Raw genomic sequence first — 13362 nt, forward strand, 5'->3', positions numbered from 1 at the left:
CATACTGACCCTTATATAATGGAAGAGTTTTCCCCTTTAACCAACTATAACATGAATAAGCAACATCACCTTTATTCATCTTGATTTATTTCCCATCATTCAGCACAAACACTTCACTTATTACAATATTTTTTTTCGTTTTGCGAATTGAAATAGACGACCTAATATTCCTATGATACAAAATGAGAAAATTGACCGAGAACCCTATTACTAGGCTACTTTACTTTCTATGCGACATATCTCATTTGTATTTAATGGATGCATATTTGGGCTGTTTGTGGTCGCAAAGGGAGATCCTTCCAAGTCCACAAGTATACCTCCACCGAGAAAGTTTGGATTCGCAGAGCAGATCTATCTGCTAATGCATTATTTTTTGAACTATGACCTAGCGTTGAGGGTCATGTAGCATTGTGAGTCGTCCAGCGGTGTTATCACTTAAGCATGCGTCGAATCATGTAGTTCAGGATACCTCCGTGCTTGAAGTACGTCAGCTCCACGTCCGTATCAAACCTGACCTTGGCCTTAAACGAGCGACCGTCACTCAACTAAATAAAAAAAAAACAAGTGAACGTTACCACGGCGTTGTTGAGCATTTGGCGTGGGGATTTGGTCAAACTGTATAAAAAGCGGCGGAGAAAAACGGCATTAAAAATAACAAGGGCGCCCGGAAAACGCGTCCCTGCCCCCTTTCTGTTCTTCCCCCCCCCTCCCCCCTCCAGGCAATGAGCGTGACTAACCGAGACATCAATGACTTGTCCAGTGGACAGCTCCTGTGGCAGGTTAATGTTGTAGGCTTCTTGGCCCGTAAGGCCCAGCGTCTCGGCGGACTCGCCTTCCAGGAATTGCAGAGGAATGATGCCCATACCTACAAGATTGCTGCGATGAATGCGCTCGTAGCTCTGCGCTACCACTGCACGGACGCCCTATGGTTAAAACAGCCCATTGTTAGCATAACCCTAACCCAGCCCCGTGCAACCTTACTTTTGGTCCCTGTAAATCATGGCTGGTCCATGGTTTAAAAATTCACCTGCATCCAGGGACCCTTGGCTGCCCAGTCACGTGACGAGCCTGATCCGTAGTCCTTGCCGGCAAGAATGATGGTGGTACGGCCTTCCTTCTGGTAGCGCTCAGCGGCGTCGAAGATGTCCATCTGCATTGGAGAAAGGGGCAAAAAATGCGTTACCACAAAGACTAAACGTGTTCACTTTCAGGTTTTTTACAGGAAGAACAAAAGAATTTTAACAAGAAAGTGATAACAATACAAATACAAATCCTCGATATCAAGTCAGTATTTCACGGAACATGTTTCATTGCCACATAGACTATGAATAATTCTCGCTTTTTACCCGTTGACTCCTATACTGGTCAAAACTGGCCATAAGAAGCAAGTTAGTAATGCTAGGCTGTAAAAAAAAATATATTTTTTAAATGAATTTGTGAAATAGCCAGGACGAAACTAAGAGTTATTCTCACAACCCTATTGGTGACCGAGAACGAGTAACTCTTAAACATAATTTTTAGTCATTCGGTCTTACCGTATCTCCAGAAGGGAAGTGCTTCGTCTTGGGTGAAGCCTTCCCAATAAATTTGTTGACAAGGCGAATATTCGCGAACGTACCACGGGCCATGACCGCATCATTACCGCGGCGAGACCCATAAGAGTTGAATTCGCGTGGGGTCAAACTAAGGTGGGAAAAAGGGCTTGGTTATTGGGAATCATAACAGCTCGCTAAACTTGGAGATCAGGTACGCTACTCTAGATCATCAATGGCAATGGAGTTTCGTCACGACGTACTCATCTGTCCTAATTTATTGGGTTGCCACTTAAAGTGATGCACGGAGCTTTCTCGATTTCTAGGTAATGTGTTCCACTACCACTTGAGTTGTTTATCAATATCTGAATCAGATGCGGCAAAAAGAGGTACCGAATGTGTCAACTGTAATATATTCGGATGGGCTCCCTGTGTTGTACACCATATTTGGAATGCCTCGTGGGCATGTCGGGGGTTGTTCAGAAATAAATGGAGTTCAGTTGTTGTGTTCAACGAGCTGTCTATTTCTTCGTGATGTTTTAGTCCCGAAAAACATTACATCAACAAAGTTGGGCTAGACTCACCCTCTGTCGGAGAGGTAGCGTGCGGCAGGACTGGTGCGAGAGATGCTTCCAGCTGGTGAGATGTGGTCGGTTGTCACGGAGTCACCGAGGTTGAGTAGTACTGCAGCATTCTGGATGCCTTTGATCTCAGGCAGTTCTCGTGTCTGGATAACATACGAACACGAACATAACCGCGTTATAGATACATACAGATGATTACAGAACCTATGTAAATGATTGTTCAACAAGTGACCACTCTAGTGGAATAATGTCTTTTTTTTTTGTTACAGAAAACCCAGGATGTTTGATAGCTGCTGCCAGTATGGTTTTGCTCACGCCTCACGCCAAAGGTCGATTTTAGAGGAACGCCGTTCATCAGGACACTAATAGCAACCACAAACCCGTAATTATTACAGAGCCAGAAGGAAAGTCAGGGGGGTTGAATCAACTCGACTAGGAAGTCCACGTAAAAAAAAAACGGAAAATTATAACGTAGCTAGAAGAGGTGTCCTTGTCAAGCAGGTGTCTTTCGGAGCAGGGTAAACAGGACATAAAGGCAGCATTCTCACCATGGCCTCAAAGAATGGGGGGCTCTTGATATAGGTAGACTTCTCATCCCATGGGTACAAGAGCGAGTCAGGAGCATCAAGGCTATTCCACTGGGCATTGCCAGTCTGTTGAACGACGAACAATTAGTAAGGATTGCAGGGGAATAAACCCTCTGTGAATTGCATGCAGTGCTCGGATAGTACTATATCCTGCAATGCATATAAAGTATTCAACATTGGATCCTTTTTTTCAAAACTAATTTCTAGTTATTTTCATATTCCTATGATCTGTCCCGATGGTGCAGAAGTCTTAAGGTAAGAGCTTCTAAACATGTTACCTGGATTTTGGAGTAAACTTCTTTGAACATCGAAGGGATGACATACTGTCTCTCGACCTCCTGGTGACAAAGAAAATAACATCAGGTAAGCAGAATAGACTGGAATGACTGTGAAGATTAGTCACACAGACAAATTACCTGGATTTCATCTCTGGTGGGCCATATATCTCTCAAGAAGACATCCTTACCATCACTTGATTTTCCTGGTTAAAACAAGATTTAGAATCTTAGTAAACAACCAGCAAATTTCCCAAGAACAACTCCTGGTAGCTATTTTAATATAGTGCAACTAATTAGTTGCTTAGCTCCTTTTGAATTCGCCACAAGTTATAACAAAGTTTTTCCCAGAGGCTTTCTCATTCACGAGTGAACTTGTAAGAAAGGAAGTCAACCTCGATTTTTAATTAAAATTACCTACCTAGAGGATCCTTTTCAAAGTCAATCAGGACTGTCCCTGCAATGGCATAGGCAATACATAGAGGAGGTGACGCAAGGTAGTTTGCACGGGTAAGGGGGTGGATACGCCCTTCAAAGTTGCGATTGCCAGAAAGGATCCCACATGCAACAAGATCACCCTGAAATGACAATAAAGAAAAGGATTAACTTTTTGGTATAGACTAAAACATAGGATCAAAACAAACAACAGTGTTTAGCAATCAGTACCTTCTCTATGGCTTCTCCCACCGGCTCCGATAGAGGGCCAGAATTTCCTATGCAAGTCATGCACCCGTAGCCTACCACAGAAAACCTGTGCACAGATAGATATATAATCAGAATGCTGGATGCTCAGTGTCCCAAGAATAACTTTATAGTTCAGAATCTGACATGGCCAAGTTTTAGAAAAGTTTGTCAAATGTAAAAGGTGAAATTCAATCCAAAAAAGTATCAAACAATGCAGGAAAGCTTATATATTTCAATACGATGAGGGTTTCCAATACTCGTAAAAAAAACAAGACAAAAATGACGAAAGTTGGGAGACAGAGCCAGGCTAAAATTCATAATTAACATTTATCGATCAGGTGGATACTGTACCCTAGTTGCTCAAGATACGGCAACACCCCACTCTCTTGTAGGTAGTATGTGACCACACCAGACCCAGGTGACAGACTGGTCTTGATGTATGGTGAGACACTAAGTCCTGCCTGGACAGCCTTCTTGGCCAAGAGTCCAGCTCCCAGCATAACAGATGGGTTACTGGTATTGGTACAGCTAGTGATGGCTGATATTACAACAGATCCTGGAACAGTTTAATCAAATTTGATAAGGACATAGAGATTTGTTTATAGTGATTGAAGACTAATAAAGACATGTTGTACTGTATCATTGGTTCTAGAGATGCTTCAAAATAAGATGTATACTACACAGATATACACTAGTGGTGAGAATATTTAGAGTACTCTTATACTTCGACATGGCCAATCACTGAATATTTTATATATTCACATTAAAATTAGATATGCTTAGCAAATAAACAGGAATCACAGTTCGTGTTTTTCTTAGATACAGTGTAGCTGCACATTGTCTTACAGAAACCAACAGTAGCCAGTTTCTGTGTTTCTTAGTAGCTGCTCCCTCACTTACCATGTCTAAGCTTGTACTCAGTACCCTCAAATGTGAAAGGAGCCTCATCAGTTTGTTTTTCAGGAGGAATAGCAAAGCCTTTGAAACCAATCTTGTTGTTCAGACACTGTTGGAAATCCTCCTTCATTCCAGAGACAGAGACACGATCGTGTGGTCTCTTGGGACCAGACAGGGATGGTACAACAGTCGAAAGGTCTAGCTCTACAACCTAAACATTGTATGCAGTATGTTAATTCAAGGGAAAAGTTCCAAGTTTTTACTTTGTGGGAGTACAATGAGACATTCCATTTTTTACCCAAACCCTGATTTATATCATGGATTTAGGTGTTTGGGATCATAGTTTCATGCTAGAGTTCATAATTGGATTGTTTCTTAATCTTTTCAGTAGCTATGGGAGCAAGAAATCAAACCTCCCCATTTCTACAGTATATTCCTTTCTAAAAAATAGCAATTTGCTAATTAATAGAAAGCTTACCTCAGAAAACACAGGGTCACTGCTTGGGTCATTGTAATCCCTGAAGAGTTTAGAAGCCTTGAGGTATGCCTCAATCATGGCAATCTTGCTCTCGTCACGACCAGTTTGTCTCAGGTACAACATGCTCTTGTCATCAACAGGGAAGAAACCAACTGTTGCACCATATTCAGGGCACATGTTAGCAATGGTCGCACGGTCAGCAATGGACAGCTCTGCAACGCCGGGGCCAAAGAATTCTACAAACTTGCCAACAACGCCTCTCTGTCGCAGGTCCTAGTAAGAGAAATATAAATGATGAGACATACATTTCCATGTACATTGACTTGTCCAGGATTTCTTTGAATGCCGATTAATAAGTCGCTGTATGTCAATTACCACAAAATGGTCTGACAATTATGTTCATGAAACACAATAATGTTTCACATAATTTGCATCAATAATTTAGGTGTTTGTGGAGGTAGCTCTGCCCTTTGAATGTGAGGAGGTGCACAAACCTTTGTGATTGTTAGCACGATATCAGTGGAAGTGACTAGTTGATGAACACCTCCAACCAGCTTGTAGCCAACAACTTTAGGTAGGACCATGCTGATGGCTTGGCCAAGCATGACGGCTTCTCCCTCTATTCCACCAACACCTGAAAACAAGACATTTTAAAATTAATGCTGTGCTTTTATATACAAGACCATCTCTGTCAAAGGGAGTGAAGAAAACCCTAAAAGTCCCATAATACTTTAAAGTCTTACCCTTATACCAACTATTTGTAATCACATTTATAGGGACTGCCATGATCAGTAGTTGTTAATGGAGAAAGCATTAGTTGCATTACTTGGAACAAACAGAGTCTTACATAATATCAATCTCAGGGCAAAGCAAACATTAAAAAATAGCCTTACCCCAGCCAACAATGCCAAGTCCATTTATCATTGTAGTGTGAGAATCGGTTCCAACAACACTGTCCGGGTATAGCACTCCATTCTTGTCAAATACAACACGAGCCAGGTACTCTAGATTTACCTGCAGAGATTGTACTCAAAATTATATATGCTGCAACTAGCAATATTTCATGGGAATCAAATAATTGGTAAAGAAATGTATTAATGCAAGACAGAGACACTAAGGACAACGGTAGCAGTAAGGGGGGATACTTATTCGCTATACATGGATAGGGACGCCAGATAGGAAATTATTTTTTTACCTTCTTCTACCTTCTCAGTTCCAGAAAGTGTATATATTCAAAAGCATTTTATCCTAAACATGGTATTATTTCTAACTTCTCTGTCCTGCACTGGTTATGAATTGTCAAGTAGAATGTTGTCTTTTTTTAACAAGACTTGTGAGGTTCAGGGGTACTCAGGGGTTCAGGGGTAACAGACCCTTGGCGGAGCCACTCACAGGGGCTGTAGGTATGTAGCCTCAAAATGAGGTGCTGTCAATCAGTTAATATAGCATAAGAAACAGGACCATAAAGAATTATATTCTGGTTTAGAAATGTGTAGAATACTTGTTTATTGTTTAAGCAGATAGCTTTTAGAGACCAGGATATTGGTCTTTTATGCGGTACCAGTGAACCTCTGCAGACTAACAAACATAATATTCTCAGAGTATCACCTTATTCAAACTAGGTGAGTACTTACCCAAGAGGGTTGACTTATGCATGCTACAAGTAGAGTACCTGATGAACGATGCCAGAGCCAGGAGGGATGATGGTCATGTTCTGTAAGGCTTTAGAGCCCCACTGGAAACAAAGGCAAACAAATGTTATGTTTGTATTCCCAGCAGTAGATACCTTGAAGCACACCATAAAACATGTTTGTCTTATTGTCTTACTGTAAGTTTAACTAGAAAATAACATTTATAGACATTGTTTCTTTTGATAGGGGGTTACTTTCAAGACCCATTTTTATAGATATTTCAATGGTCTGGTTCATTTTATAGATATTTCACTGTGGTTTGATTTCTTCTGGTCTGGTTCATTTTATAGATATTTCACTGTGGTTTGATTTCTTCTGGTTTGGTTCATTTTGTAGATATTTCACTGTGGTTTGATTTTACTGGTGTGGTTTATTTTATAGATATTTCACTGTGGTTTGATTTCTTCTGGTTTGGTTCATTTTGTAGATATTTCACTGTGGTTTGATTTTTCTGGTTTGGTTCATTTTATAGATATTTCACTGTGGTTTGATTTTTCTGGTGTGGTTTATTTTATAGATATTTCACTGTGGTTTGATTTTTCTGGTTTGGTTCATTTTATAGATATTTCACTGTGGTTTGATTTTTCTGGTGTGGTTTATTTTATAGATATTTCACTGTGGTTTGATTTTTCTGGTGTGGTTTATTTTATAGATATTTCACTGTGGTTTGATTTTTCTGGTTTGGTTCATTTTATAGATATTTCACTGTGGTTTGATTTTTCTGGTGTGGTTTATTTTATAGATATTTCACTGTGGTTTGATTTTTCTGGTGTGGTTTATTTTATAGATATTTCACTGTGGTTTGATTTTTCTGGTGTGGTTTATTTTATAGATATTTCACTGTGGTTTGATTTTTCTGGTGTGGTTTATTTTATAGATATTTCACTGTGGTTTGATTTTTCTGGTGTGGTTTATTTTATAGATATTTCACTGTGGTTTGATTTTTCTGGTTTGGTTCATTTTATAGATATTTCACTGTGGTTTGATTTTTCTGGTGTGGTTTATTTTATAGATATTTCACTGTGGTTTGATTTTTCTGGTGTGGTTTATTTTATAGATATTTCACTGTGGTTTGATTTTTCTGGTGTGGTTTATTTTATAGATATTTCACTGTGGTTTGATTTTTCTGGTTTGGTTCATTTTATAGATATTTCACTGTGGTTTGATTTTTCTGGTTTGGTTTATTTTATAGATATTTCACTGTGGTTTGATTTTTCTGGTGTGGTTTATTTTATAGATATTTCACTGTGGTTTGATTTTTCTGGTTTGGTTCATTTTATAGATATTTCACTGTGGTTTGATTTTTCTGGTGTGGTTTATTTTATAGATATTTCACTGTGGTTTGATTTTTCTGGTGTGGTTTATTTTATAGATATTTCACTGTGGTTTGATTTTTCTGGTGTGGTTTATTTTATAGATATTTCACTGTGGTTTGATTTTTCTGGTGTGGTTTATTTTATAGATATTTCACTGTGGTTTGATTTTTCTGGTTTGGTTCATTTTATAGATATTTCACTGTGGTTTGATTTTTCTGGTGTGGTTTATTTTATGGATATTTCACTGTGGTTTGATTTTTTTGGTGTGGTTTATTTTATAGATATTTCACTGTGGTTTGATTTTTCTGGTGTGGTTTATTTTATAGATATTTCACTGTGGTTTGATTTTTCTGGTGTGGTTTATTTTATAGATATTTCACTGTGGTTTGATTTTTCTGGTGTGGTTTATTTTATAGATATTTCACTGTGGTTTGATTTTTCTGGTTTGGTTCATTTTATAGATATTTCACTGTGGTTTGATTTTTCTGGTGTGGTTTATTTTATAGATATTTCACTGTGGTTTGATTTCTTCTGGTGTGGTTCATTTTATAGATATTTCACTGTGGTTTGATTTTTCTGGTGTTGTTCATTTTATAGATATTTCACTGTGGTTTGATTTTTCTGGTTTGGTTCATTTTATAGATATTTCACTGTGGTTTGATTTTTCTGGTGTGGTTCATTTTATAGATATTTCACTGTGGTTGGATTTTTTTGGTGTGGTTTATTTTATAGATATTTCACTGTGGTTTGATTTTTCTGGTGTGGTTTATTTTATAGATATTTCACTGTGGTTTGATTTTTCTGGTGTGGTTTATTTTATAGATATTTCACTGTGGTTTGATTTTTCTGGTGTGGTTTATTTTATAGATATTTCACTGTGGTTTGATTTTTCTGGTTTGGTTCATTTTATAGATATTTCACTGTGGTTTGATTTTTCTGGTGTGGTTTATTTTATAGATATTTCACTGTGGTTTGATTTCTTCTGGTGTGGTTCATTTTATAGATATTTCACTGTGGTTTGATTTTTCTGGTGTGGTTCATTTTATAGATATTTCACTGTGGTTTGATTTTTCTGGTTTGGTTCATTTTATAGATATTTCACTGTGGTTTGATTTTTCTGGTGTGGTTCATTTTATAGATATTTCACTGTGGTTTGATTTTTCTGGTGTGGTTTATTTTATAGATATTTCACTGTGGTTTGATTTCTTCTGGTGTGGTTCATTTTATAGATATTTCACTGTGGTTTGATTTTTCTGGTGTGGTTCATTTTATAGATATTTCACTGTGGTTTGATTTTTCTGGTTTGGTTCATTTTATAGATATTTCACTGTGGTTTGATTTTTCTGGTGTGGTTCATTTTATAGATATTTCACTGTGGTTGGATTTTTTTTGGTGTGGTTTATTTTATAGATATTTCACTGTGGTTTGATTTTTCTGGTGTGGTTTATTTTATAGATATTTCACTGTGGTTTGATTTTTCTGGTGTGGTTTATTTTATAGATATTTCACTGTGGTTTGATTTTTCTGGTGTGGTTTATTTTATAGATATTTCACTGTGGTTTGATTTTTCTGGTTTGGTTCATTTTATAGATATTTCACTGTGGTTTGATTTTTCTGGTGTGGTTTATTTTATAGATATTTCACTGTGGTTTGATTTCTTCTGGTGTGGTTCATTTTATAGATATTTCACTGTGGTTTGATTTTTCTGGTGTGGTTCATTTTATAGATATTTCACTGTGGTTTGATTTTTCTGGTGTGGTTCATTTTATAGATATTTCACTGTGGTTTGATTTTTCTGGTGTGGTTCATTTTATAGATATTTCACTGTGGTTTGATTTTTCTGGTTTGGTTCATTTTATAGATATTTCACTGTGGTTTGATTTTTCTGGTGTGGTTCATTTTATAGATATTTCACTGTGGTTGGATTTTTTTGGTGTGGTTTATTTTATAGATATTTCACTGTGGTTTGATTTTTCTGGTGTGGTTTATTTTATAGATATTTCACTGTGGTTTGATTTTTCTGGTGTGGTTTATTTTATAGATATTTCACTGTGGTTTGATTTTTCTGGTGTGGTTTATTTTATAGATATTTCACTGTGGTTTGATTTTTCTGGTTTGGTTCATTTTATAGATATTTCACTGTGGTTTGATTTTTCTGGTGTGGTTTATTTTATAGATATTTCACTGTGGTTTGATTTCTTCTGGTGTGGTTCATTTTATAGATATTTCACTGTGGTTTGATTTTTCTGGTGTGGTTCATTTTATAGATATTTCACTGTGGTTTGATTTTTCTGGTTTGGTTCATTTTATAGATATTTCACTGTGGTTTGATTTTTCTGGTGTGGTTCATTTTATAGATATTTCACTGTGGTTTGATTTTTCTGGTGTGGTTCATTTTATAGATATTTCTCTGTGGTTGGATTACTTTTGTTGTGGTTCATTTTCAAGAGAAATTATATGGCAACACTAATTCGAAGCTCACCCTCAAAAACAGGAATCTCTCTTTATTTCTCTCAAATTCTAGATCTTGATTCTTCTTCAGTGCAGTGGTGCTGAAAGAAAAACAATATACTTGAAATTGTTTGCTTTTTTATTTGGGAAAAATTGTTTTGGTCAATGTAGTTAACAAGCAATTATGATGTCAGACAGAGGCAATTATCTTCTGACAAGAGTCAAGAAAAAAAGACGATGAAAGCAACACTTGATTTTATTATTTGACTTGATTTTACTACATAGTTTATCAGGTACTGCATCTTACAGATTACTAGAAATAAGTATCAGAATGAACACATTAATTCTGCTTTTTCTAAGTACTTAGTGTCGGTAGTGTTGGTGGGAATTAGCCAAAAGGAAAACCAAACATCAGGCTAATTGATATGTTTATCCAACTGCTTGAATGTAACATTATAAATTATCAATTACAAACATATTGTATAAGAGCATTATTTCAGGGATTAAAAGCACATTTTTCAAGCAAATCAGTGTAAGAGAGATATTTAAAGAAACACAGGGAAAGAAAACAGTACAAATGCCCACCATTTTGAGGGTAAAGTGTGGAACGGGCACTGCTCCCCTCTGGCTGTTTGCACCCCACCAGGATCAAAAGGCTTGGTTTTTGGACTAGAAAAAGTGTTCAGCATTAATGTGCTATTACTAAAGTACAGATGCTGTCTTGGCAGCGTTTAAATAGATACTCACTTTCTTGTGAAATCAACTTGCACAGAGTGGTCTATAACAAGATCCGCTGGGCAAAGAGGATTTATTTGGGCAGGGTCACCACCAAGTCTCTTGATGGCATCACGCATTGCTGCAAAGTCAACTACTGCTGGAACACCCCTAGAGGAAACGGAATACCATATGGGAAATAATAAAACATGATTTATTGAATAAAAGGTGGTATGATAGCACAGTCATTGCATGAAAGGTTATGCTGCAATCTTTTACATTCAGCAAGATTTAGTCATGTGCAACCTGCTTAAGACATGTCTTAGCCCTGAATTACACACTAAAACTCTGTAGTCGAAAGTTTACACTATAACCTGAGTTGTAGAGGTGTCAGGAGCAAGTCGCATATGACTAAATCGTGCTGTCCAAATCAGCCCTCAGCCATAATACAGGATAGTGATAGTCACATCAGCCCTCAGCCATAATACAGGATAGTGATGGTCACATCAGCCCTCAGCCATAATACAGGATAGTGATAGTCACATCAACCCTCAGCCATAATACAGGATAGTGATAGTCACATCAGCCCTCAGCCATAATACAGGATAGTGATAGTCACATCAGAGATGATTTTGTTAGTGACGACAATGACAATGGCAGGCATGTTCCCAGGATTGACCAAGGGGTGGGGGGGGGGGGTGTGCACAGTCTTAGGTGGTCTGCGAACCCCCCTGTGTACGCGCCTGAATGGTGATGGTGGCATGACATTGATGATGATAATGGAAATGTTGATAGTAGTGGTGATGATAGTGACAATGGAAATGTTGTTGGTGATGATGATAGTGACAATGGAGATGTTGATGATGATGATGACAATGATGGTTGTGTACATTACAGCAATGCACTGGGACATACGTGAAGTCCTGTAGCACCACACGTGATGGTGTGAATGGAATCTCCACAGCTTGTTCTTGGTTCTTCTCCCAGTCAAGGATGTTCTCCACATCTTTTTGGTGAACCTGGAAGTTATCACAGTTTCTTACAGCTGATTCCAGCAGGATACGGATTGAAAATGGCAGTCGCCCTGTAAAAAGCAACATATAAACTGTCACTGTCTACAATCAGCAAAGAAAATGTATAAAAAGATTACTTTTGTATCATAACTAATAATTGTATTAATTATATAGTGCAAAATTCATTGTCTATATGATCTAATGCGGAGGGTATGAAGAGGGCACTCCTCCAGATCAAATATTTGAGCCTCAACAGTATAATTTACATTTTGTTTTTGAGTAAACACACCATCTGGTGCATAATGTTGCAGTTAAATGATTTTTATTCATAATCACTTAAATTTATATTTATATGTATTTTAAACGAGTCAAAAGAGATTTTGTAATTACGGATTGTACAAGATTAAGGATTAAAAAGTACTGTACGTTCTACTTCCGCGCAGTAAAATAGAAATAAACAGTTATTTCTGTATAAACACAGCAACAAGGAGTTTATGAATAGAATTACGTGCGAAGTTGGGTTTATAACTGTGGCAAAAGGTCAGGTTATTTGAACTTACGAAAGTCACGCGGACCATCACAAAATGCCAAAAGGATCCAATTTCACGTTTTTAAACAACATTTTTTATATTTTTTTCAATCAATTCGGAATCGATTGTAGACAATAAACTGGGTCTATAACTACCTTGGTAAATGTTTTCGATATTTTTTTTTTGTTAGAAACTGGGAGTCATTATTTAAAGGAAGGAATTATTCATGCAAGAACGCATAGGATTCTGAGTCATTGTAGAGTTCAAGGTTCAGTCGGAGAGATACAAACCGAATGCTTCTTCGCCAAGCTTAGACGCATCAAAATACTTTAATTCTTGGGAATTCACATTGATGGATTGTATACAGTGCTTGTATGGGCTGTTGTCTGTAGATAGAGAAAATCAAGTTTAGTGTTTTGGGGGTAGACGTGAGAAGTTGCACGCATACACAAAACTCACCGTGCGCCATCTTGGACGATAAAACTTTAGTAGAAAGGTCACGTGGCTTTATATCCGCCGCTGAGCGTACGCAGTTGTGCAGGCGCAGGCATATCTTATTACACAGGCAACCCGAACTGAAAAATTTGCCCGCGCTCCTTTGTGGGTAGTC

General features: G+C 37.6%; 1 protein-coding gene across 2 annotated transcripts; it reads right to left on the reverse strand.

The window, feature by feature from the left end:
* Positions 1–70: 70 nt before the first annotated feature.
* Positions 71–13343, reverse strand: LOC5517039 (cytoplasmic aconitate hydratase). 2 transcript variants are annotated; one of them, XM_032386958.2, is made up of 22 exons: positions 13212–13343; positions 13043–13138; positions 12125–12293; positions 11243–11380; positions 11081–11164; positions 10527–10596; positions 6710–6772; positions 5931–6051; positions 5532–5671; positions 5038–5310; positions 4563–4770; positions 4014–4218; positions 3645–3729; positions 3400–3556; positions 3120–3184; positions 2982–3041; positions 2665–2769; positions 2117–2259; positions 1536–1683; positions 1028–1150; positions 738–923; positions 71–545 (listed from the first exon to the last, which is right to left on the reverse strand). In XM_032386958.2, exons 1-22 carry the CDS (start codon positions 13219–13221, stop codon positions 432–434), a joined length of 2763 nt encoding a protein of 920 aa, XP_032242849.2. In that variant the 5' UTR covers positions 13222–13343; the 3' UTR covers positions 71–431. The 2 variants fall into 2 exon arrangements, with proteins under 2 accessions (XP_032242849.2, XP_001637006.3); XM_001636956.3 differs by lacking the exon at positions 11081–11164.
* Positions 13344–13362: the final 19 nt, after the last annotated feature.

Source organism: Nematostella vectensis, chromosome 3, assembly GCF_932526225.1.
Source record: "Nematostella vectensis chromosome 3, jaNemVect1.1, whole genome shotgun sequence".
Classification (NCBI taxonomy): Eukaryota; Metazoa; Cnidaria; class Anthozoa; order Actiniaria; family Edwardsiidae; genus Nematostella; species Nematostella vectensis.